Source organism: Galeopterus variegatus, unplaced genomic scaffold (assembly GCF_000696425.1).
Source record: "Galeopterus variegatus unplaced genomic scaffold, G_variegatus-3.0.2 Scaffold1123, whole genome shotgun sequence".
Taxonomy (NCBI): Eukaryota; Metazoa; Chordata; class Mammalia; order Dermoptera; family Cynocephalidae; genus Galeopterus; species Galeopterus variegatus.
Window position 1 is genome coordinate 209,592 of NW_007727234.1, and position 22,680 is coordinate 232,271.

The 22,680-nt window shown below is 44.8% G+C and overlaps 1 protein-coding gene across 2 annotated transcripts in view; it reads left to right on the forward strand.

The window, feature by feature from the left end:
- The first annotated feature begins 3,792 nt into the window (after positions 1-3,792).
- NIPAL3 (NIPA-like domain containing 3) overlaps positions 3,793-22,680 on the forward strand; it is a 49,118-nt gene continuing 30,230 nt past the window's right edge. Inside the window, exons 1-2 of one of the 2 annotated variants that reach the window (XM_008574970.1) lie at positions 3,793-3,894; positions 7,516-7,855. In XM_008574970.1, the coding sequence (XP_008573192.1) occupies positions 7,763-7,855 (93 nt within the window). In that variant the 5' untranslated portion in view covers positions 3,793-3,894; positions 7,516-7,762. The remainder of the gene's footprint in view (positions 3,895-7,515; positions 7,856-22,680) is intronic. The other variant, XM_008574971.1, reaches the window with a different exon arrangement.

Genomic DNA, 22,680 nt, shown 5'->3' on the forward strand with positions numbered 1-22,680 from the left:
CCAGTGCAGTGGTCAAAAATATCTAGTCCTGGGTTCAAGGTTATGCTCTGCCACTTCATAGTTCTGATTTTGGATGAGTCACTCAACCTCTTGAGCCCATTTCCTCTTCCATAAACTGGGAATGATAACATGATACTTTCCTCAAGGGTGCTTGTGAGGATTAATATGATGACCCATATAAAGTAGTTAATACAGCCTGGCCTGCAGTAAGCTTTTAATAATGTTAGGTTTTAATATACGCACAGAGATATTGTACTAACAGCTTAAAATAATAGCTATCATTTACTGAGCCTTTACGGTCCCAAATGCGTTATATAGAATACTTCATGCAATCCTTACAATAATCCCCTGAGGCATTATCCCCATTTTACAGACAAGAAAGTTTAGAGGGAAGAGTTAAGTGACTTGCCCCAGGTCACACAGGAAGTAAGGTGGAATCAGGCTTTGAACACAGGAAATCTGACTGCTGCTCACTCTTAACCTCTATAATAACTTCTAAGGCAGCACACACTAAATGTTAACATGCTAATTTTTGACATTTAGCACCCCTGAGTGCATATGGTTGGTTTAAAAAGTTAGGATGTCGCATATAGTTTTCAAAATATAAAGCAAATATTTGACACTGTCTTGAACGTTCACATAACACTGGTTCCCCAGGACACAGTTTGAAAATTCCCAAGGCAGTTCACTGTTGGACAGTTCTAATTGCTAGGAATTTCCTTCCTGTATCAAAACTGATTCTCTTTTTTTCACCTGTATTCTCTCTTTGTATTTCACCTGTCCTACTTCCAATCCTTTGAACCAACTCATAATAAGTCTCATTCCTCTTGCACATTGATGATTTTCAAAATGCAAGTCAATCTGTAGTATTTGTGAAGTTTTTGTTTGTTATGTGCATGTGTGTGCTGGGTCACAATATAAAATGCATTTATTACCAAGGGTCATAGTCAAAATGTTTTACAGCCACTGTTCTATATAACTATTCTTCAAGAATTTGAAGGTAGCTGTCATATCCCACCTAAAGACTAATCCTCTTCTCCACACGGGAACGCTTCAGCTTTTGCAATACCTCCTTGTAATGTGAGAGCTCCTTCCGCTCACTATACTGGGCATGATCCTCTGGTCCCGTCACCAGATTCATCTGGACCTCTGCTCAAACCTTCTTAGGGATGACTTCCCTGACCACCCTCTCTTAAAAACCCCATCTTTCCCTAGCCCCTTACACTGCTTTATTTTTTTCAAAGTACTTTTCACTACCCAACATTATATTGTACATTGATCACTTTCTTTGTTTATGATCTTCCCCAATAGAATGTTCACTGCTAAATCCCCAGTCTATTTGTGGCACATAGTAATTGCTCAATAAATATTTGTGAATTAAATGAATGAATACTAGAGGAAGTAGTATTTTAGCAATACTGTGTATAGACGGGCTCTAATACAATTCTTTCCTTCAGGAACTAGATTCTATAAGTATTTAACTCACATGATTGCAACTATAGGTGTGCTTTCATTCTACCATCGCTATGTTTCTTAAAAAACGTTATTATATACATGCTAGAGTATTATCACATATTTTATACATTTATACATATTACTATACAGGGTACGTCAACATATACTAAATCATGTATACTGTTACTTTATGTGAAATTTTATGAGATTTGCATGAGTAGTTTTGATGATAGGCAATTTTTATCAATTCAGTTATAATGCTTTCATGCATCTGGGCAGTATTTTACATTTTTTCAAAGCACTCTCAGCTAAATAACCTATTAGATATTTTTTATAGGCTGAGAAAATGGGTCAGAGAGATGGAAGGAGTTTTAGCAACCGGCTGTTGACCACTAGATTCAAATTTCACCTTTTCATTTAACAGATGGGTAAATCAAGGCCCAGAGCAGGGAAGATGTTTGCTGACGGACACCCAAAGAGCTCGAGTGGAGTCGGGATTAGAACTCAGCTCCTTCCCGTCCACCCTCCCCCCAGCACTAGAGCCCCCGAACATTTGTGCGCTGGCAGAGGCTGAGGGAGAGGGGTCAGAGGTCCACGCCACTCACAGGAGCTCCGTGGAGAAGGCACGCTGTGGTTATCACCACTTTTCAGGTGGGGACACAGGAGGGGCACCTCCCACGGTGGCTTCTTTTCGCACTCGGGGCACCACCTAGCTCCGCAGAGGCCAGGGGTCTCAGTGGGTGTCCCATGGGGAGCGCCGGGTCCTCCTCCCCACGACCTCAGGGAACTGTCCCTCCACAAGAACTGAGTCCTACCTCGTCTGTCCCGCGGGCTGAATCTGGCCCGCCCAACCTCCCCGTCGCTGTGGCAACCACAGGCCTCGCGTCCGCCGGCTGAGTCGAGCCAATGGTGTGCTCTGTTTCTCTAGCGTGGAAAGTTGTTGACCAATCGTTAGAGCCGTTTCAAACTCCGCAGAGAAGCTGCTAGAATTTTAGGATTCAAGTTAAACGCACTGCGCCAGGACTTGTGGGGGAACTAAGAAGGACTGATCTAGGCGACCTCTCAAAAATATTGTGATAGACTGAAAACCTTAGAATTTTGCTAACTCAAAAATCCTACTTCAAGGAATAAGCCTAGGAGAATTAATATTCATCCAAGCCCTGTCTACAATGGCAAAAGAAAAAAAAGATTGATATGGGCAGCTATACCAGGGCAGCTATACCAGGGCAGCCGCGTGGTGTTCCAAAAGCCCCTGCTGCTTACGCTCTTCAGAGCGGTCACAGTGATCTTGTCACTTCCCTGCTTACAGCCCTCCAGTGGCTCCCCTTTAACCTTAGGATGAAATCCAGATATCTTTATTATAAGTCCCTGGTCCGTTCCTCTGATCGCAGTTCCTACCACACCCGTCCCTGGAAACATCTCACACCAGCTCCGCTGGCCTTTAGGTAGCCCTTGCAACAGGCCACGTCGGTCCTCTCTCGAGTGTGCCCTGAGCGCTCTCTGTCCCAGGATCTGAACCATACTGGCCCTTTCTCGTTATTTACGAGAACTACTGTCCAATAAATGCCCAAATGTCATTTCTTCATTGGCAAAACAGGCATGAGCTCAATGTCTCGCTCAGAGGGTTGCTGTGAGGATCTGAAATGAAATGCGTGCACGTGAAATTGTGTCAGTGATGAAAAGCTCTTTGTCACCTGTAAAGAAAGCTCCATGCACTTGTTAATTATTACAGACGTACATTATAGAGACATTGATCAAACGTTAGGCCCGTTGCAGGATCTTCAGCACTGCTGAGCTACAGGCGTGCTGGGAGGCTTGGTACCGGTGTCACGGGAGGGCAGGAAAGGACAGAGACGTGACGGCCCCAGTACTTGCGAGGGCTTTTGGGGGACTGGGGTCTCGAAGGACGTTTAGGATTTGAATGCATGGTGAGAGCGTGGGGTGGGGGACTGCTGGGCAAAGCCCGGAGGTGGCTATGAGCAGAAGGCAGGACACGTGGCAGGCTGCTAAAGACGAGCCCACCTGTCGGATAGGTGGAGGTGAGCAATCACCTGAACTGTCCTGGACAGCCTAAGAGGAGGGAGGAGGTTTGCTCCTACGTTCTTCCCGTGGCCGCTAGAGGGGACCCCTCCAGGTGAGCACCAACCTCGGTCCCCAGGTCTCTCCCCTACGCTTCAAGCAAGCTTTGCGGCACAGCCAATATTGCGAGATGTCCCGCCCCCCCTCCTCGCAGCCACTCTCCTGCGCGAAATCCCTGCCAGCCTTTGACTGGCAGGCGGGCTGGCAAATCAAATCGCCGCCTTGGAAAGCAAAACAGTTCTGCAGCCTGGCCGTTCTGAGTTGGGAAGGAATTAAGGAGGCTGTGCCTCCGGGTTGCACGAAGCGTCCAAGTCATTTCTCAAAACCTCTGATAGGTGGACCTTAGAGGCAGCGTTGCCGGTGAGTAGTGATTAAGACGGGGGCGGGCGGTGGAATCGGGAGGGCTTGAATTCAGCCTTAGTGTTTTCAGGAAAAGCGAATGCATTTGTAATCATAAAACGTCCCCTAGTATAAATAAATAGCCTTCATTCTGGCTGCCACCAGCCTTGTCTGTTTGGGTCCCGTTGCCTCAGAACGTTTTTCACATTTTTGCATCGAGGGTGAGAGGAGAGGGGGCATGGCTTTGCCTTCATATAGGTGATGTCAGGCTTCTCCAAACCAGGAAGTGATATGGAGTAACTTGGCCACAATTCCTCCTCTGCGTGCCGGCTCGGGCTTCCTGACAGTGGCCGATGGTGGAGTTAGCAGGTGGGATGAGGGGTGGCGTTCTTGGTCTGTGCTGGATGCTGGGACAGAGGTGCTGTCTCCTTGAGTGGTAGAGTTTCCAGCTTAGTGGGAGAGGACTGCAGAATGTAACCCTTTAGTGAGCCAAAGCCCAGGAAAGCAAAGCTTGGCAGGTAATTGGCATCACCGATAGCCAGAAGCTGAATCGTCAGGTGGTGGGAAAGAGCACGTTTTATTTATTTGTTCAGATAGAGCCAAATTTTAACAAAGACCTAACCCCTAGCAGCCACGAGCCATCTGTCATCTGTAAAACCTGCTCTGTGGGATTGGTGAAATAACACATTGAGATAAGGGGGGGGGGAGGGGGGAAGCAAGCACCTGGTGAATTAGCTTTCCTTTCTTGAGTCGGAGACCATGTGCTTTAATTGGGGGATGGTTGGCAACAGAGTTGGCTGCTTACCTCTTAGACATATGTTAATTCTGAAAACGTACTTTGAAATCAGGAAAAGAGAGTCACCAGGCAAGGAATGTGTGCCTTATAGGGAAGTACAACTTGCAAAGAGTTCTCCCAGGGCTTTCAGTCCAAACTCCTACCCAGCTAAAGGAGAGCCTTCTATCCTTGCAGGAGATGCCTCAGAGGTCTAGGGGTTCCCGAGGCAGGGAGGGAAGTTACCAACCACCACCAACAAAAGCAAAATCCAAAAACCACCTGGACAAACCAGCTGGTCTAAAGGAGGTTAGGAGGCCTGGATTCCACCACCCCCTTGGCATCTCCCCAAGGCTTGTTTGCTTTCTCTAACGTCCTTTGGGTGGGGCTGCACATATTTGTTTGTTGTAGCTCCGGAGTTATGGTTGATTAGGCCTGAGTAAGGTGTTCTTCTTGACCGTGAAGTGGCCACAGTGCACTGGGTACTAAACAGGCCTGCATTTAGTCAGTCAGTGGGTATGTATGGAAGTTGCGGGAGGGAGCAACTGAACAGAGGATTCAGCAAACATCTTACTGTAGTGTGTGCTCCAGTGCCCCTTCAACTCCAGGTTGAATGACTCCTAGGGCCTCTCAGAGGTAGAAGGAGCCCTGGGCCACTCTTCTTTTCTAAGACTCTCGTATGTTATATTAAAAATGCCAAAACAGGGATACAAAAATTTAACACAATAATGCTTTTCACACGTTCATGAAAGTATAGTGAAGAATAATTATGCTTTCCATAAGATTGCAAACACATATTCATAGGGTTTTATGGGCAGGGAAGTTTGGTTATGGGATGTGAGTTATAAAGTTACATGATGAGTATATACATCTCATGTATATATACTACCTCATTTGGAAGCAGCAGAAATAGTTTAATTTTGAGGCCCTTTGAGAAAGAGACACCTAGGTCACTGGTCTTCATGGCTGCCCCTGAGCTAAGCCTGCATCTGGTGTTCCTAGGTGCTGGATCGTACCTAGTAAGTCCTAGATGGTGTTCACCCTGTAGTATAGTATGCATATGTTTACACCCAAAGCCAAAATTCTTGGGCCTGGGGCCTGAAAGCAGTAGGAACTGGGAGCTACAGGATAGACAGGTGGCAGCTTTCTGAAGCCTCAGGACATGGCAGGGACTGTGACTATTTAGCACACAGTGAGCCCTCAATTAATATTTGTTGGATGAATACATGAGAGAAAGAAAGGAATATTCATAGGTAAATAAAATAGTTAAGCTGGTGAGGATAAAATTAATACTAATAACAGTTGACATTCATTGACCATTTGCTGTGCATGAATTTTACATTATTTCATCAAATTTTCACAATAGCTCTGTGGGGTAGGAACATTATTATCCATATGTTACAGCTGAGGAAACTGCCTGAAAAGTTAAGTGACCTGGCCAAGGTAAAACAGGTAGCACGTGACAATCAAAAGCAATTTAAGGGCCGGCCTGGTGGCGCACTCGGGAGCTCGGCGGCGCTCCCGCCGAGGGTTCAGATCCCATATAGAGACCGGTCCGCTCACTGGCTGAGCGCGGTGCAGGCGCGACACCGAGGGTTGCGATCCCGTTGCCGGTCGCGGTACGGGCGTGACACCGAGGGTTGCGATCCCGTTACCGGTCACGGAAAAAGACAAAAAGGAAAAAAAAAAAAGCAATTTAAAACATTTTTTTTTTTTTCCCTTTTTGTCTTTTTTCGTGACCGGCAACGGATCGCAACCCTCAGTGTCGCGCCCGTACCGGACTGGGACCGGCCACGGGATCACAACCCACGGTGTTGCTCCCACCCCTCGCTCAGCCAGTGAGCAGCCGGTCTGTATGTGGGATCCGAACCCTTGGCGGGAGCGCCACCGCGCTTCCCAAGCGGCGCACTATAGCAGTGCGCCACCGGGCCGGCCCATAAAACATTTTTATATTAAAATAAACAGACTATGCAATAGAATCCAAATTTATTATTTTTTTAAATATAAGAAGACGTCAAAGAAACCTTCGCACTTGTGGTAGGGTTTTGGCCATGCCTCCCAGAGCACTAGGGTGTACTTTCTTTTTCTTCTCTATTTGGTAGAAAAGTTTGATGACCACTGAAAGTATCAGTCCAATGAACTTAACAGGGATTATCATCATTGCTGGTTTTACTTGAGGCCACATTATTACCCCCACTTTACAGATGAGGCACCTGAGTTTCTGAGAGGCAAAGTGATCTGGTCACAGGTGTCTTCCATCTCCCAGTCCAGTGTCCCTTCACCTATGCCAGGCTGACCCTAGGTAGCGAGCTAGTTCTTCCATCTTCCATGGAGAGAGCTTCTCTTTTCATTCTTTCCTTCCTCAGTTGGAACCCAAATGATTTCCTTTTTCTGCCCTAGGATTTTTTTTTTTTTTTTTTTTTTTTTTTTTGGAGGCCTGGAGAAGTAGATGTAAGTGGTATTCTACTTCTTGTGCACAAGAGCCTATGGAAAAAAGGAGGGTTTAAATGTGAAGATGATGGAGGCTGGCCAGTTAGCTCAGTTGGTTAGAGCACAGTCTTATAACACCAAGGTCACAGGTTCAGATCTCATACCAGCCAGCCACCAAAAAAAAAAAAATAAGACACATAATGGGAGGAAGAAAACAGAGTAGGAGAGGCAAAGAAATTTCGAAGGGCCAAGGAGAAAGTCTTTGAGGTAGATGACTTCTGTCTTTATTAAGGGGGCCAAAGACATGATATAATTTTTAAAATGGCCTCACTTCTCATGGCCACTTGTGTTTTGTCCTGCTAGGACTCTTCTCAGGTCACAGAGCTGGGCTTGATGTTTCACTGTACATGCATTTTTAATGTTCCTCTCCCCCACCCTAGAGCACTGCAAGAATCAGAAACGCATCCCTGTCTGTCTGCTTGGGAGAGACAAAGAAATTGGTGTTTCTCCAAGTGAAGCTGAGAAGGCTGTCAATCAGCCAAGGGAGCCTCAAAGTCCTCTTCCTGCGTGAGGAAGAGGTGGCGACTGGAAGGAGAACACCACCAGGGAAGATGGCTTCTGGTGTGGGCCCTGCCTAGCGGCAGCTGCAGCCACAAACCAAACCAGCAGGATGCGCCTCTAGACACCATGGACGGGGCCCAGGGTGCAGCCCTGCAGCTGCAGCAGCTCCCACCCACGAGCAGCGCTGACCCTGCCAGCGAGGCTTCCTTCTCCTACAAGGCAAGGGCATGTTTTGGTTTTAGAATTATGCATTATCCTAAGAAGAAAGTAACACAGTGCAGCATTGACAGGGGAAGGTATGATCAAAATAAAAGAAAGGCCCATGAAAGTACATAAACAGAGAGATAGAGAAACATCTCCAAAAGGAAAAAAAAAAAATGAATGTGTTCCCACACTTAGAAGATTTGACTTTTTGGGCCGGCCCGGTGGCGCACTGCGATAGTGCGCCGCTTGGGAAGTGCAGTGGCGCTCCCGCCGAAGGTTCAGATCCCACATACAGAGCGGCCGCTCACTGGCTGAGCGAGGTGTAGGGGCAATGCCGAGGGTTGCGATCCCGTTGCCAGTCCTGGTCCGGTATGGGCGCGACGCTGAGGGTTGCGATCCGTTGCCGGCCACGAAAAAAGACAAAAAGGAAAAAAAAAAAGATTTGACTTTTTAAAAATCACCTACTCTATTACTTGGAGATAATCTTTGTTCATATTTCAATATATCTTCCTCTTGTCTTTTTTCTGATATTACAAATTTGGGGTCACATTGCACATGAAGTTTTGTATCTTGGTTGTTTCACTTAACCTTACTTGTAGAATATTTCCCCATGTCGGTAAGTAGTGATTGAAAGCATGCTTTTTTGAATGATTGCCCAATAATCAGATGAGCTGCTGTATCAAAATTTGCTCAGAAGATCCCCTCTTGTTGGATATTCAGGTTGTTTCTAATCTGGGGTGACTATAAACAGTGAACATCCCAGAGTGTAAATCTTTGTGCTTATCGCTGATTATTTCCTAGATATATTCATATGGATACAATGAATAGGCCAAAAGGAATGAAGCTTTTAAAAATAAGAGGTTTTAATGTCAAATGTGCGTGTTTCTAAACATCTATCCATGCAGCATCTGCAGACTTGGATTTATTTAAAATCGTTTTTTTCTGGATCAGAGACTGATAACAACCTAGAGCTGAAGGAGACCTTAGACGTTCATCTCATCAAACCCTCATTTTATGGACTGGGAAAGTGAGGCTGAGAGATGGGAAGTGACATACTTCAGATCGCGTAGCAAGATGAGAGGCAGAGTTAGAATATTAGTTCTAGATAATAATTATGATAATAACAATGACTAATATTTATTGAGCTTTTATTCTATCCCAGGTCCTGTGCTAAGTTATTCACATGCATTTTCTCAGGTAGTCTTCACAATAGCAGTATAAAGTAGGTACAGTTTTCCTCATCTGTAAAATGGGGATAATGATAATACCTACCTCTTTTTTGAGGATTAAATGAATTCATCCACATGAAGCACTTAGAACAGTGACACACACACACACACACACACACACACACACACACAGACCAATGTTTAACGAGTGCTTTCTGTTACCATTTTTATCCCCACTTTAGAGACCAGGAAACTGAGACACAGAAAGGTTATGTAACTGACCCCAACTGGCACAACTGGTAAGTTGTGCAACCAAAATTTAAACCCAGATCAGACTGATTGTGGAACCATGCTCCTAACCACTGCACTGCCCTGCCTTGCTGGTGTTCTGGCTTCTCATCAGTGCTCTCTGTTCCACCACACTCCAGTGTGCTGTGTCACTTCAGTATGACGAAGAAGGGGACAAGGCAGAGAGGAACAAATGGAGACACTGGGGATAGTTAAAGGGCTTTTATCTTTTTTTTTTTTTTTTTGTCCTTTTTGAGACCGGCCTCACCGTGCTCAGCCAGTGAGCGCTGTGAGCGCTGTGAGCGCACCGGTCATCCCTATATGGGATCCGAACCTGCGGCAGGAGCGCTGCTGCACTCCCAGTGCCGCACTCTCCCGAGTGCGCCACGGGCTCGGCCCGGGCTTTTATCATTTTAATTCCATCTAACTATCCAGGCAGAATATACATGTGCACTCTGACCTTCATACCCATGGATTCCCCATCTGCAGATTCAACTAACTGCAGATTGAAAATATTTGGGAAAAAAAAACAATAAAAAATAATCTTTAAAGCAGTGTAACAACTATTTACATAGCTTTTACATTGAATTTAGTATTATAAGTAATCAAGAGATGTGCATAGGTTAGGGCCGGCCTGGTGGCGCACTGCTACAGTGCGCTGCTTGGGAAGCGCAGCGGCACTCCTGCCGAGGGTTCGGATCCCACATACAGACTGGTTCCCGCTCACTGGCTGAGCGAGGTGCGGGTGCGACACCGAGGGTTGTGATTCCATTGCCGGTCCCGGTCCGGTGCGGGCGTGACACTGAGGGTTGCGATCCGTTGCCGGACACGAAAAAAGACAAAAAAAAAAAAAAGATGTGCATAGGTTACATGCAATTACTACACCATTTTATATCAGGGACTTGAGCATTCGTGGATTTTGGTATCTGAGGGGGTCCTGGACTCAATTGCCTGTGAGTAATTAGTGATGACTGTATGGAAATGATGAAATTTTGTCTGGAATTAGGCTGATTCTAGAGTGAGGATTGATTCTGATGTCCACAGCAGACTGTCACACCAAAGAGGATCTAGTAATTCATGTCCAAAGTCAGATCAGTTTCAGAGCCAAGATGACATGATTTTCTCATCACTGGCATCTTGCTCCTTGATTTTCTTTTCATGAAAGCCTGTTGTTTTCCCTCTCTGTGTGGGTGTCAGACTGAACATTGGGAGACTGGGTTCTTGGCCCAACTCTGTCATCACTGGCTGTGTGATCTCAGGCAAGGCTTGTTCCTTCTCTGTGCCTCGTTTCTGTCTCTGTAAAATGAAGGGGTGTGATGATCCCCAATCCTGGCTGACCACCGGAATACCTGCGGTGCTCTAAGATATACAGACTTCTAGGCTTCCTCCTTCCATTTACCCCCTTATTTCTACTCCTTACAAATTGTGGTTTAGCATATCTTGGCTGGCAATCCAGAATCTGCATTTTATAAAACCTCCTCAGGGGAATTGGACAATCAGCCAGGTGTGGGAATTTCTAGAGCAGATGATCTACTAAGCTCCACACCCCCCCGACTCTACCATCTTGAGAAATCAAGATCTCAGGCCACCTCGTCTTAGCCATCACTGATATTCAAAGCGAATGAAACAAACTCTTCTCAAGTGGGCAGTTACTGTTATCATCTTTGTAGGTGTCCGTGTGCATCACGGTGCCTTATTCAAAATAGAGCAGGGTTTCCAGTCAGAAAACATTTTTCTTAACCTTTTTATTGAAGTACAGCATACATACAGAAAAGGATACAAATCATAAGCACTAGATATAAAATGTTAACTAAGAGTACACACATGTAACTGGCTGTCAAATCAAGGAGCGGAACATAACTAGTACCCCAGAGTCTCCTCATATCCCCTTTCAGCCACTTCCCTCCAGTCACAGGCAACCACTCTCCTACCCACTGAGCAAACATGTTAACACTGTCACAGTCTTGGCTTCAGAGGAATTTCAGGGTTTCTGGGTCAGCCTGAGTGAACACCACCAGGGCCTTACATCTTGGAGGTGTTGGGTGCTTTAGTTCTGGGAAGCAACCAGAACATTCCATTCTGCTTTTTGATATTCAGAGTTTAACACCATTTATAAGGTCACAATAGCTGTTCTCTCTGAATTGTGCCAGGTCTTAATTTATAAAGATGACTGAGTGACAACATGGAGAGGTCAATGCCAATGTAAGATTTTTATTACTCACGCTTCCTAAGGGAAGAGAGCACCGCACACCACCAAGGAAGCACCAAGGTCAGGAGGCAGAGGGAGCGAAGAGAAAGCCTAGGCCAGGGCCTCTGTTGTAGTTTCCATGGGAAAGGCAAGGCAGGATTTAGGATTGGCTAACTTGAATAATTCTGGAGGACTTTGGGGCATGGGGACTATCAGTTGTCTGGTACCTGGTCCTGGGTTGTGGCAGGAGAAATTTTGACATGTATGTGAGTTTGATAAAGGAGTTCATTGGATCCAGATGGTCTGGATTGATTAGTTAGGTATGGAACGCAGGCTGCTCTGCTGTTTCTAAGAATTGGCTAGCCCTGGGAGGGACAGTCTCTCCCCAGTCAGCGAGGCCACAAATACCAGAGCATCAAAAATACAAAAATAGGAAAATATAGTGAATATAATTGGCCCTGTCAGGAATGGATGCCAAGTAAACAAATACAGAACCTAAGAAAACACAGAACACTCTTTCTGATGAGGTTTCTAGTAAGTTTTCATTTTAATTACAAATTCAATTCAGTTGCTTATTACAGAATATCTTCAGGCCAGAACAAAGGTAAATAAGTCATGGTGACTCTACCAAGGAGCATAAGAATTGAGGTGGGAGATGGGCATGTGAACAGATGGTTATGAGCTGACTGAAAACCAGGTGGGGTACAGAGAAGCAGCCCTGGGTTCAAATTCCGACTCTGCTCCTTCCTAGCTAGGTGACCTTGGACATGTGACCTCACCCCTCAGAGCTTCTGTTATCTCATCTGTAGAGAGATGGTAGTAATACCTCCCTCCCACAGCTGTGTGGATCAATGAAAAAGCACCTAATCCTGTGCCTGACTGTGTGCTAGGTATGCAGGAGGCACTTGGCTCAGAATTGCCACACGGTTACGAAAAAGAACACATGAAAGTACACAGAGTAGGGGGCAGGTGTGATTAATATGACAGGGGTTTCCAAGGGGAAGCCATCCTCTTTTTCCTTGACTTTGTTAAGGCTGTTTTGGTTGCAAGGAGTAAAAGCCCATTTCAGGGAAGATGAGGTAAAAGGGTAAATTATGACAAGGCTACGGGAGGGTAGCTCATGAAATCCACTGGCAGAAAGGGCCGTGGGGCTCGGAAGGTGCTGGAACTCATAACCCTACCCCTTCAAAAGAGGGGAGGCCTGATTGGCTCAGCTTGGATCAGGTGTCTATCCCAATCCAGTCAGCAATGGCTGGGGGCAGGGCCACTAGGCAAACATTGTTTGTGGGGCACCACCGTTATGGGCAGCTGTTATAGAAAAGTGGTCATGTGGTCTGGGCAGACTGCTCCCAGATCATCTCCTACCTTGAGAGGCCCCAAGTCCAGGTTGATCAGTGGCATAAAGTTAGGGGCAAGCAGTTTGCCTTTGGGTTGCAGCCCTGCCCTCTGGACTACCCAACAGGGTATGAATTCTGGTTGTTGGGGAGGACGCTCTGCCAAAGAGAGACTGACAGGCTGAGCTGCCTAAGAGGCAGCATCCCAGCAGGTCGCTGACACTGTGAGGCTTGCATCATCCTGTAAGAGTCAGGCCTCAATTTCTTCTATTTAGCAAATAAGCATTTCAGCTGAGCACCTACTATATCTGCACTTTGCTAGGTGGGTGGGAGCTATTAGATAATAAGGACATAGCTTCCTTCAAGGAGCTTTCAGTCTAGGAGGGAGGTGGTGTGTCACCTCTTGCAGAGTGACGGAGACACAAAAGATTACTCAGAGCCCAGGTATTTAGAGCAATGAGAAGCCCGAAGGGACTGCACCAAGGAAAACTCCGTCAAAAGAGGGGAGCCCAAGCACAGCCCCAAGTTGGTTTTTGCTTCAGTTTTTATTATAAAGACAAAGTTACAGAAGAAAAACAGATGGTTAATCAATCACAATGAAAACATAAACAAACTGGCTAAGTGATAAACTTCATTTAAGTATGTGTAACTTAAAATAGTTCAAGCAATTTACCATCAAAAGGAGTCATAAAACTAAGAAAGCTATGTGAGGTACAAAAGGAAACAAGATAATCACCAAAATGCCTAACTCCCTAAGAAACTCAAAGAAACAGCATAGGGCCAGATGTGGAATGTCCCCCAGGTGCTAACTAATCTAGCAGAATATCCTTGAAGATTTTAGCTCACCTACTTTCCCATCATTTAGGTTTAGCTGAACTAGGGGCAACTGCCCCCAGAGCAATCACTTTTCGCTGTGCTTCAATTCTCTTATCTACATCAAAGGCTTTAGTCCTGTGAAAGTTTTCTGGTCTTTCTCAATCTTAGCATTCCTATGTGTTTTCCTAAAAGGTTGGGCTTTGGCCCCCTATACTAGAGGCTTTGGCCTCCTAAACTACAGGCTTTGGCCTTCTATACTAGGGACTTTGGTCCTGTAAAATACATGTGTTTTATTTCTGTCTCGTTAGTAACTTCTTAGTCAGTATCCTCTACAGTGGTGAAGATCCATTTCCACAAGTGTGTGCTCTTCAAGGCAGAATTTGGCACCAAAATAAAGATACTGTAGGGTGTTAAGCACATGGGCTTTGGATCAGAGACCTAGCTTCACATCCCAGCTCTATTACTTTCTAGCCTTACAACTTGGGGAGAGTCGAGGAACCCCTCTGCAGGTCGGTCTTAAATCCACCCAATAGAATAGTTATGAGGATGACCTGAATTTACAGATGAGGAAGCTGAAGCTGGCTGCCCCATCCCCCGTGAAATCCTACGTGCTCAAATATCACCTTTTCCATGAAGCCTCTGTCAGTCTTTCTAGTGGGAAAATATAGGTCCTTCATCTACACCTCCATAGCCAATGAACAATTACTATCGTAATCATCATCATCATGATAACAGCAGCTAACAGTTGTTGAATGTTCACTGTGTGATAGGGACTGTGGTAATTCTCACAAAAGCCACATGATGTAGGTACTGTCATAACCCCATTTTACGTGTGAGGAAACTAACAGGAGAGGTTAATTAACTTGCCCAAGGCCACACAGCCAGTAGATGGTAAAACTAGGATTCGAATCAAGTCTGTGCACTGCCGAGGCACTTGTTTTGTCCTCCGTTCTCTGCTGCCTGTGTTGTACTAAGCACTCTTTCTGCTCTGACACTGGTTATTAAATGTTGAAATGACAGTCATGGGGAAGGTAATGCCTCACCAGCAGGTGTCTACCCTGGTCCAATCAGTGATGGCTGTGGGGTGGGGCAACCTGGCCAAACAGGGTGTGTGGGGCTCCACAGGCGAGTTTAGGGAGCTAGCCTGAAGCCAGGTTACAGGTGTGGCAGGCCAGCCAGACTGCCGCATTCCCTGCATTTGAATTTGAGTCATCTTTGGAGCAAGCCAGGACGCAGGAGTTTATATTTACCTGTTTGCAGTTCTAAGCCCAAGGATTGTGAGAGATTCTGGGAGATCATTTTTAAATAGCACGTGATGACTGGTCTTGTCCTGTGGTATTTAAATAGAGGCTGTTGTGGGCAGACAGAAAGCAGATCTTGAGAACAGCAGATCTGAGCTGAGGTTTCACTTGGATACCAATATCCACACAAAATGTTTTGCCTCTGACCTTTGGCTGCTTTTCTGGAAACAGTTTATATTCTTACAGAGTTGTAGGTGGTAAGAGATCAGTTCTTGAATCAGAGAATATCAGAGTCAGAAGAGCCCTTAGAGCTGTTGCTAGTAATAATGGTAATAGTAAAAATGAGCCATAGTAACAGCCAGAATGATTTTACTGTTTATTGCATGTCAGGTGATGTTTCAGCCTAGGCCTTATTTCATGTAATATGATCCTAGGAGGATTTTTTCCTCCTATGGAAAAAAAAAATCAGCTCCATTTTTCAGATATGGAAGCTGAGGCTCAGAGAGTTAAGGTAATTCCCCTGAAGTCACATAGCAGTAAGTGGCAGAGACAGGCCCCAGCCCAGGTCTGCTGCTCTCAAAGTCCGCCCTGGGAAGTGTGAGAGATGCTTTCAGGTTTGCTGCCCCCTACCCTTGATATGAAGGTCTGTTGGAGACGTGGCTAGAAACAGCTCAGTCTGGAATCCTGCTGCCCACATGTAGTTAAGAGCCACCTTTCATGCTCAGCATCCCCGAGTGGATGATATAGATTACCCTGAATATAAGGATCCTTATAGTTTGGGAGGCCTCACGACCTGTGAAATACTGGGACCAAAGTGGTATGGGGAGACCTGTGTTTGGCTCTGGCCCTGCCACTTGCTCAATCTGTGGCTTTGGCCAAGCCTTGGACCTTCTCAGGTAACTGAGGTTTTGCCGGGAACAGCCCACGTTGAGGTGGGCCTCTCTCCTCCCCTCTCTGTTATCTTCATTGACAGTGTAGACTGAGACCTCGACTCTGCCCCGGAAAGTCGAGAGGCAGTTGGAAACCGACTAGGTGTTCCTCAGAAGAATCAGCCTGATCTGACTTTGCAGGTGAAGGAACTCAAGAAACAGATGTGGCAGGTGAAGACTCTGGCCTGAGGCCACCACAGGACAGTTCTCACAACCTGTCCCTCATCTGGGAACCATGGGTTTCACTGTCTGTACCTTTTCTTTGCTTAAGGGACAGAGCCAGTGATTCCGAGATCGCATCCCTCTTTGGGATATGTACTTAGGAACACTCCACACTTTAACCTCAGTGAAAACCCCGGGTGTTTCCTCCATGAAAAGAGGAGCAGGGTGGGTTGAGGAAGCTGCCAGCGGTGTCCAGAGGTGGAAACCATCCAGGCACTGTCCCTTTTCTTTCCTACCTGCCAGCAGAGCTGGACATCCCCATTTTACAGTTTCAAGCTCTGAGGTTTGGAGGAAGAACTTCCTGGTGGGAGCCGTTCTCCTGCAGTGTGGGTGGACGGTGGTGCTTCCTCACCTGACTTTAAATGCTCATAAAGTTGAACCAGGTACCACTTCACAAGGGTTGGGGGCATAATCGCTTGGGTGAGTGGTATTGCGCTGTTACCATGTCTGTCTGTAACTGGTTATTATGCATGGAGATTAATATGAGGGTATTTCAAAAAGTTCATGGAAAGGTCTGTATTATCTTTTAATTCTATTTTTCCACGAACTTTTTGAAGCACCCTGGTATGCTTGTGGAAGTGGCTTTTAAAAGGAACCTGAGCTACGTTGTCTTCATTGGGAAGGCAGCACTTCTTGTAAGTGGTATTTTTTTTTTTTTCCCTATCTACTCTGCCACCTTAAAGGATACCTAGGAGAATGCAGTGGAGACAGTCTGGAGGGTAATTACATCAGGAGGCTGAAGTCGGGCTTCTGATTTCAAATCTTCCTGTCCTTCCCTTCTGCAAGTTATTTCACTTTTTGAGCCTTACTTTGTCCACTGTTACACTTCCCTCTGTGTAATGGAGATGAAAAAAGGATTACTCCAAGCACCATCAATGCCATGAGAGTCCCGAAGTGACTGCCCTTCAGCAACTCCCCTGTTAGAAGGAGAAAGCTGAATGTGACAGCCCTGATTCAAAGTTAGCTTCTATTTTTTATTGTAAAGACAAAAAGTTTCACAAGAAAAATCAGTTGATTCAATCATCAAAGACATAAAAACAAAGGCAGTGTAAAACTAGCAGGAGCAGTAAAGTTAACAATGTGACATTCCAGAATGCAATTTGTAAAAAGCTAAGTTGATCCACCAACAAACAGCTTGCCCTGAGCAAACATTTTCTTTCCCTACAGGAATTTCCTCAGCATATTTAAACAATCAAGCAGCTTCCTCAGCATATCTTAACAACAATCAGTAGGTTAAGCTGCACCAAGGACATCTGCCCTTGAGCCAGCAACTTTGCTGTGTTACAGTTCTTTATCTACAACAGAGACTTTAGCCCAGGGAAAGTTTCCTGTCTTTTGCAAGCTTAACATTTCTATGTGTAATTCTAAAAAGTTAGGTCCTGTGAAATACGTTTGTTTTATTAATGTTAGTACTCTCCACAGTCTACCTATAAACTCCTTCCAACTTATGTGCTAAAAATAGGACTCACCATAGCACCAAACTCATGGGGCTGTTTGCAGCCCTAAGAAGAAGGTGCAGAGAAAGGGCTCAGTGCCCTTTATTGTCATGGTAACCTTTGAACCAAGAGTGCGTGAGATTGGTTTATCCAGTGGGTTTTCCAGCTCTCATTTCTAGGTTCCACCCCCACAACACCCCCTCCCTGAGATAGTACTGACTTGTCTGTGGCTGCAGCAGCTCTTTACTTCCACTTGTGGCAAGTTGTTAACATGCCTTCAGGCGGACTATAACACCTTCCCGGAGGACATCCTTGTGGATTCAGTCCACATCTCATCAGAGGGCAGCTTGGTCTCTCGAGGTCGAACTATATGAAACTTCCATTTTTGTAGGTCAAAAAGGGTTGAGTATTGGCAATTTCATATGGTTCACCTTGATACTAAGTACTGAGGTCAGTGCCTTCTCCACATTGTCTTAGGAAGTCCCCACAACAGCACTGAGAGGGCACTGCCTAGCAGAAGAGGAAGAAACAGCCTTAGAGAAGCAAATCTCCCCCAGGCAGCCCTTCATCGTGGCTGTGTGACCCCCATGTATACTCTGAACAAACAGCCATTGCTAAGGCCTTAGGTTTCTGCACAGCTCCTGAAGCCCATTTCCAGCTCTCCTCGTCTCCCTGAAAGGTAACAAACAGCTTTGATGTGTCCCTGCAGCAGGAACCAGAGTACTTTTGTTTCCTCCATGCCCAAAGCAGTTCCTGTAGAAGAGCTGCCAGTTAGCTCTTTTTAATAATTACTCCTCATTTGCAGAGGTTAATTGGATTCCTGGGCGGCTCCTGCCGGCTGCCCAGTCTTTGCCTGCCACGGAGGCTGAAGTCCTTGCTTGGTATCCTCGGTAAGGGCTGCACTCCATGAAGGGCTTTCTTTGACGTCCTCAAACTTGGCCCTCTAAAGAAGGATTGTGTATTTCCTCACACCTTCTTTTAGTGGATGTCTAAAATTTTTTGTTGTAAAGTTTAAATATTTACAAAGTATGTAATTTCTGGCACATTTACATGCTGGTATTTTAAAAACCGGTTTGACTCTCTTAACTGGAGCCCCTGGATATAAAGACCACTCAATACTCCCTATCAGTCTTCCTGCAAAATACACAAACAAGCTCTTCTTTAATTATTGGATATTTTTTTTAACATCATTCCTTTTTCTCCTTGAATTTGCATTTCCCTTCTATCCCTCACAGAACTTTATACCAAAATTGTGTCTGTCTTTTAACACTTAAAAGTTTTATGGATTACCTACCATGCTTCTGTTAACAGAAAAACTTCACACTAACAGAATAAGTTATTTGAGCAAAGAATGAATCACGAATTGAGCATCTCTGCGGACCAGAAGAGGCTCAGAGAGCTGCACTTCAGCCGTGTGACAGAGCAGTGGGCTTCTACAGGAACGGGAAGCAAAATTAAGAAATTACTTGATTGGCTACAGCTAGGCATTTGCTTTATTTGGGAATGAACCAGTGAAAAGTCCCTGGTTAGGGTTAGTTGGTGGTTTCTTTTTTTTGTTTGTTTTTTTGTTTTTTTTCCTTTTTGTCTTTTTTCGTGTCCGGCAACGGACCGCAACCCTCAGTGTCGTGCCCGTACTGGACCGGGACCAGCAACGGGATCGCAACCCTCGGTGCCGCGCCTGCCCCTCGCTCAGCCAGTGAGCGGGAACCGGTCTGTATGTGGGATCCAAACCCTCGGTGGGAGCGCCACAGTGCGCCACCGGGCCGGCCCCTAGTTGGTGGTTTCTGATTAGTTAAGCTTAAGTTTTGTTTTACTGTTACATTGGCTTTTAGTTTGCTTATGTAGGAACCCAAGGCCCTGGGGCCCTTTCAGCTTGATGGCCTCCCAATTAATTTTTCTTTTTAACACTTCTCTATAAGAAAAGATATAGAGTATGTAATCAAATTTTATTTTTAAAAATTTCCTTGGACATAAGGTTCAGTCAGAAGAGTGTTTTTTTTGTTGTTTTTTTCTTTGTTTTTTATTGGTACAATTGAATAAAAGCAGCTGCTTTTTTCTTTTTTGGTGGCTGGCTGGTATGGGGATCTGAACCCTTGACCTTGGTGTTATAACACCTCACTCTAGCCAACTGAACTAAAAGAAAAGCAACTGATTGGGGCCGGCCCAGTGGCGCACTGCTACAGTGCGCCGCTTGGGAGCTCGGTGGCCCTCCTGCCGAGGGTTCGGATCTGACACTGAGGGTTGCAATCCGTTGCCGGACACGAAAAAAGACAAAAAGGAAAAAAAAAAAAGCAACTGATTAATGTAATATAAGGTTTCACAATTATTATTAAGCCAAAATTAACATTGTACTAGAAATGAATATCTGCATGAGAAGAATGGAGCTTTTCAAAAAATTAATTCCTGTATTCAAGGCAAATATTACTGATTGCTAGAATGAGGTAGAGTTTAGCATCAATTCTGTTGAAAATTTTGTTTTTTATAGCCAGACATGCTGAGAACTTCCTTCACATAAGTATCAGTACCTGGAATAGAAGGAGTGTTGTTAAAGCAGTATCACTAAGTGCCTTAAACTCCCTCCAAGTTATGTGCTAAAAGTCACATCGTGATAAACTATTTTTATTGACTTATCAGCTAACAATATGATTAGGGCCTCCTTCATTTTTGTTCAAAGCAAAGTGGTAGACACACCTAATTTACAATAGGATTTCTTTTGCTTTTATAGTTTCTGTGACGTTTACCAAAAAGGTATTATCAATTATGCCTGTAACTTTTCTTTATATATTGAGTCATCTTGAGTTAACCTGATATATCCAGAAAGGGTTAGGGAAATTGAAATATTGTCAATTTCATTATACTTTTGCCCATGCTGTACTTTACTATAGATGTATTTGTACATATATGATGAAGTATAATACAATTATTTACTACAAGTATTTACATATAAATATATACATTTTAATTATAACATATATATGTAAATACATATATTTTAATTATAATTGCTTTTATCAAAGCTTTGGATATATTTTTGCTAAAATTTAGAGCCATAGATTTGGCTCATTCACTCTGTGTAGTAGATCTGGAATAAAACGTAATTAACAAAGCTAGTCCTTCCTGTCCAACTATCAGTCAAATCAGAGTCTCTGGTTTCAGAATATCCCAGCATGGGCCAATGCATCCCATTCTGATGTCATGTCTTAACAGAATATGAATGAGAGAGGGAAAGGAAGTCATTCCTAGAATGTATATGATGGTGTTTTGATTCTCACTAAAGATACCTTGAGAGAGACAACATTTCAGAATTCTCCTTGGGGGTTTTACAACCCGGGCTATGTACCAGAGTAAGATTATAGGATAAGTGAAGGACAAGCCTTTCTTTGATGAATCGGGAGAAAGCTGTCACAACATTTCAGAATTCTCCTTGGGGGTTTTACAACCCGGGCTATGTACTAGAGTAAGATTATAGGATAAGTGAAGGACAAGCCTTTCTTTGATGAATCGGGAGAAAGCTGTTATGCAAGGTGAGATGAGAAAGGGGAACATACAGGAAGGTAGCAAAGAACATAGAGGGACATGAAGACATAGTGATCGAGTCCCATGAAACTGTTAGTGCCAGCAAACCCCTTGTAGGAGAATGTCTTGGGCCCCAGTCTGAAGGGGATGGCCTTCTGGTCTTTGCCACCCTGATTTCTCTTCTAGAAGTAGTCCTGATGCCTTCTTCCTGGATGCTCTGGTTCCCCTACATCTTCACTGGACCCCTGCCTTGCGTCTCAGTGCCCTTGAGCCCATTTTCCCCTAGGTCTTATCCCCTGACTCCCCACTGGCTTCCTTCCATTTCTCAGAGGTACTGTGCTTGTTCCTACCTTGGGAGCTTCCCTTGGGCTGTGGAATGGCTTTCTCCACCCCACCCCCACCTCTCTAGGCCTTCAGGTCCCTCTTCAGAAATCATTCCTCAGAGATATCGTCCTGGACCTCCCCATACACTAGGTCAGGCCCCTGTCACATGCATTCTTAGAGCACCGTGTGTGTCTCCTAGGTAGCTCTAACTGCAGTGGGATTAAGTTAATCAGTTTAATGTATACTATGTGAGGACAGGGACAGGGCATAGCATTTACAGTCAGTGCATGGCACAGACTAGGCACTGAATGAATAAATGAATGAGTGTCTGCAGTACTGTTCCTCCCTCCTCTGTGTTTCTGTTTTTCTTGTACCCAACTCTACTAGACTGTAATACTTTAGGTGTCTGTATTCTGCACAAACCTAGGAGTCATTGGGTCAGGAACCAATTCTCCAGCCCCTGATAATAGCTGCTATTTATTAAATATCTATCCTGTGCCAGGCACTGTTCTAGAGCTTCCTATATTACATGGTTTGACATAATACTTAAGAACATGGGTTTTGGTGTCAGATTACCTGGGTTCCAATACTGCTTCAGCCCACTTGCTAGCTACTTCTTACCCTCTGTGCCTCAGTTTCCTTACTGTAAAATTAGACGGTAATAGTACTTATTTTATAAGGTTGTTGTGAGGATTAAATGAGTTGATATGAAGTATTTAGAATAGTACTTGGCACACAGTAAGTGCTTGATAAATGTTGCTGTTTGTCATCATCAGTTCTAATTTTATTACAAGCCTGGTCTGTCAGTTTCCAAAGGCTGAGCTCTCTCTAATAGACATGTCTCCTACTAGCATGTGCCTAGCACATAGGAGGTTTTCACAATGTCCTATTATTGGCCGATAGATATTGCTAACTATGATAGCTAACATTTATTAAAGGCTCTGAAAAGTCCTGTAGTAAAGAAATGTGTTTCCCTGAACCCTCCAACCTGTGCCAGGAACTGTGCTTTGTTATTTCCACGAGTTTGTCTCGTTTCATTCTTGCAACCACCCTGAGAGTAAGTACTCTTAATAACTCCATTATATAGTTGAGGAAACAGATGCTCAGAGATATGCCCAAGTTACAGTGTTGTGAATGAAAGAGGCTGGATTCAAGGTGAACCTGGCCTCTGAATAACCATCCTCCACCTGTTTATAGTGCTGGAACAATTCCTTAAGGGTATGGTATTCTCCCATGGTTTCCACAAAATCCTATCCTGTGCAGATCACCTTCTGCAGTCCTCCAGTCCGCAAATGTTGGTTGAGTGTGTTGGGTGTGCTTTGCCATGGCCAGTGGCTATGTGGAGTTTGGAAGAGGAGGCCAGACATATAAAAAGAA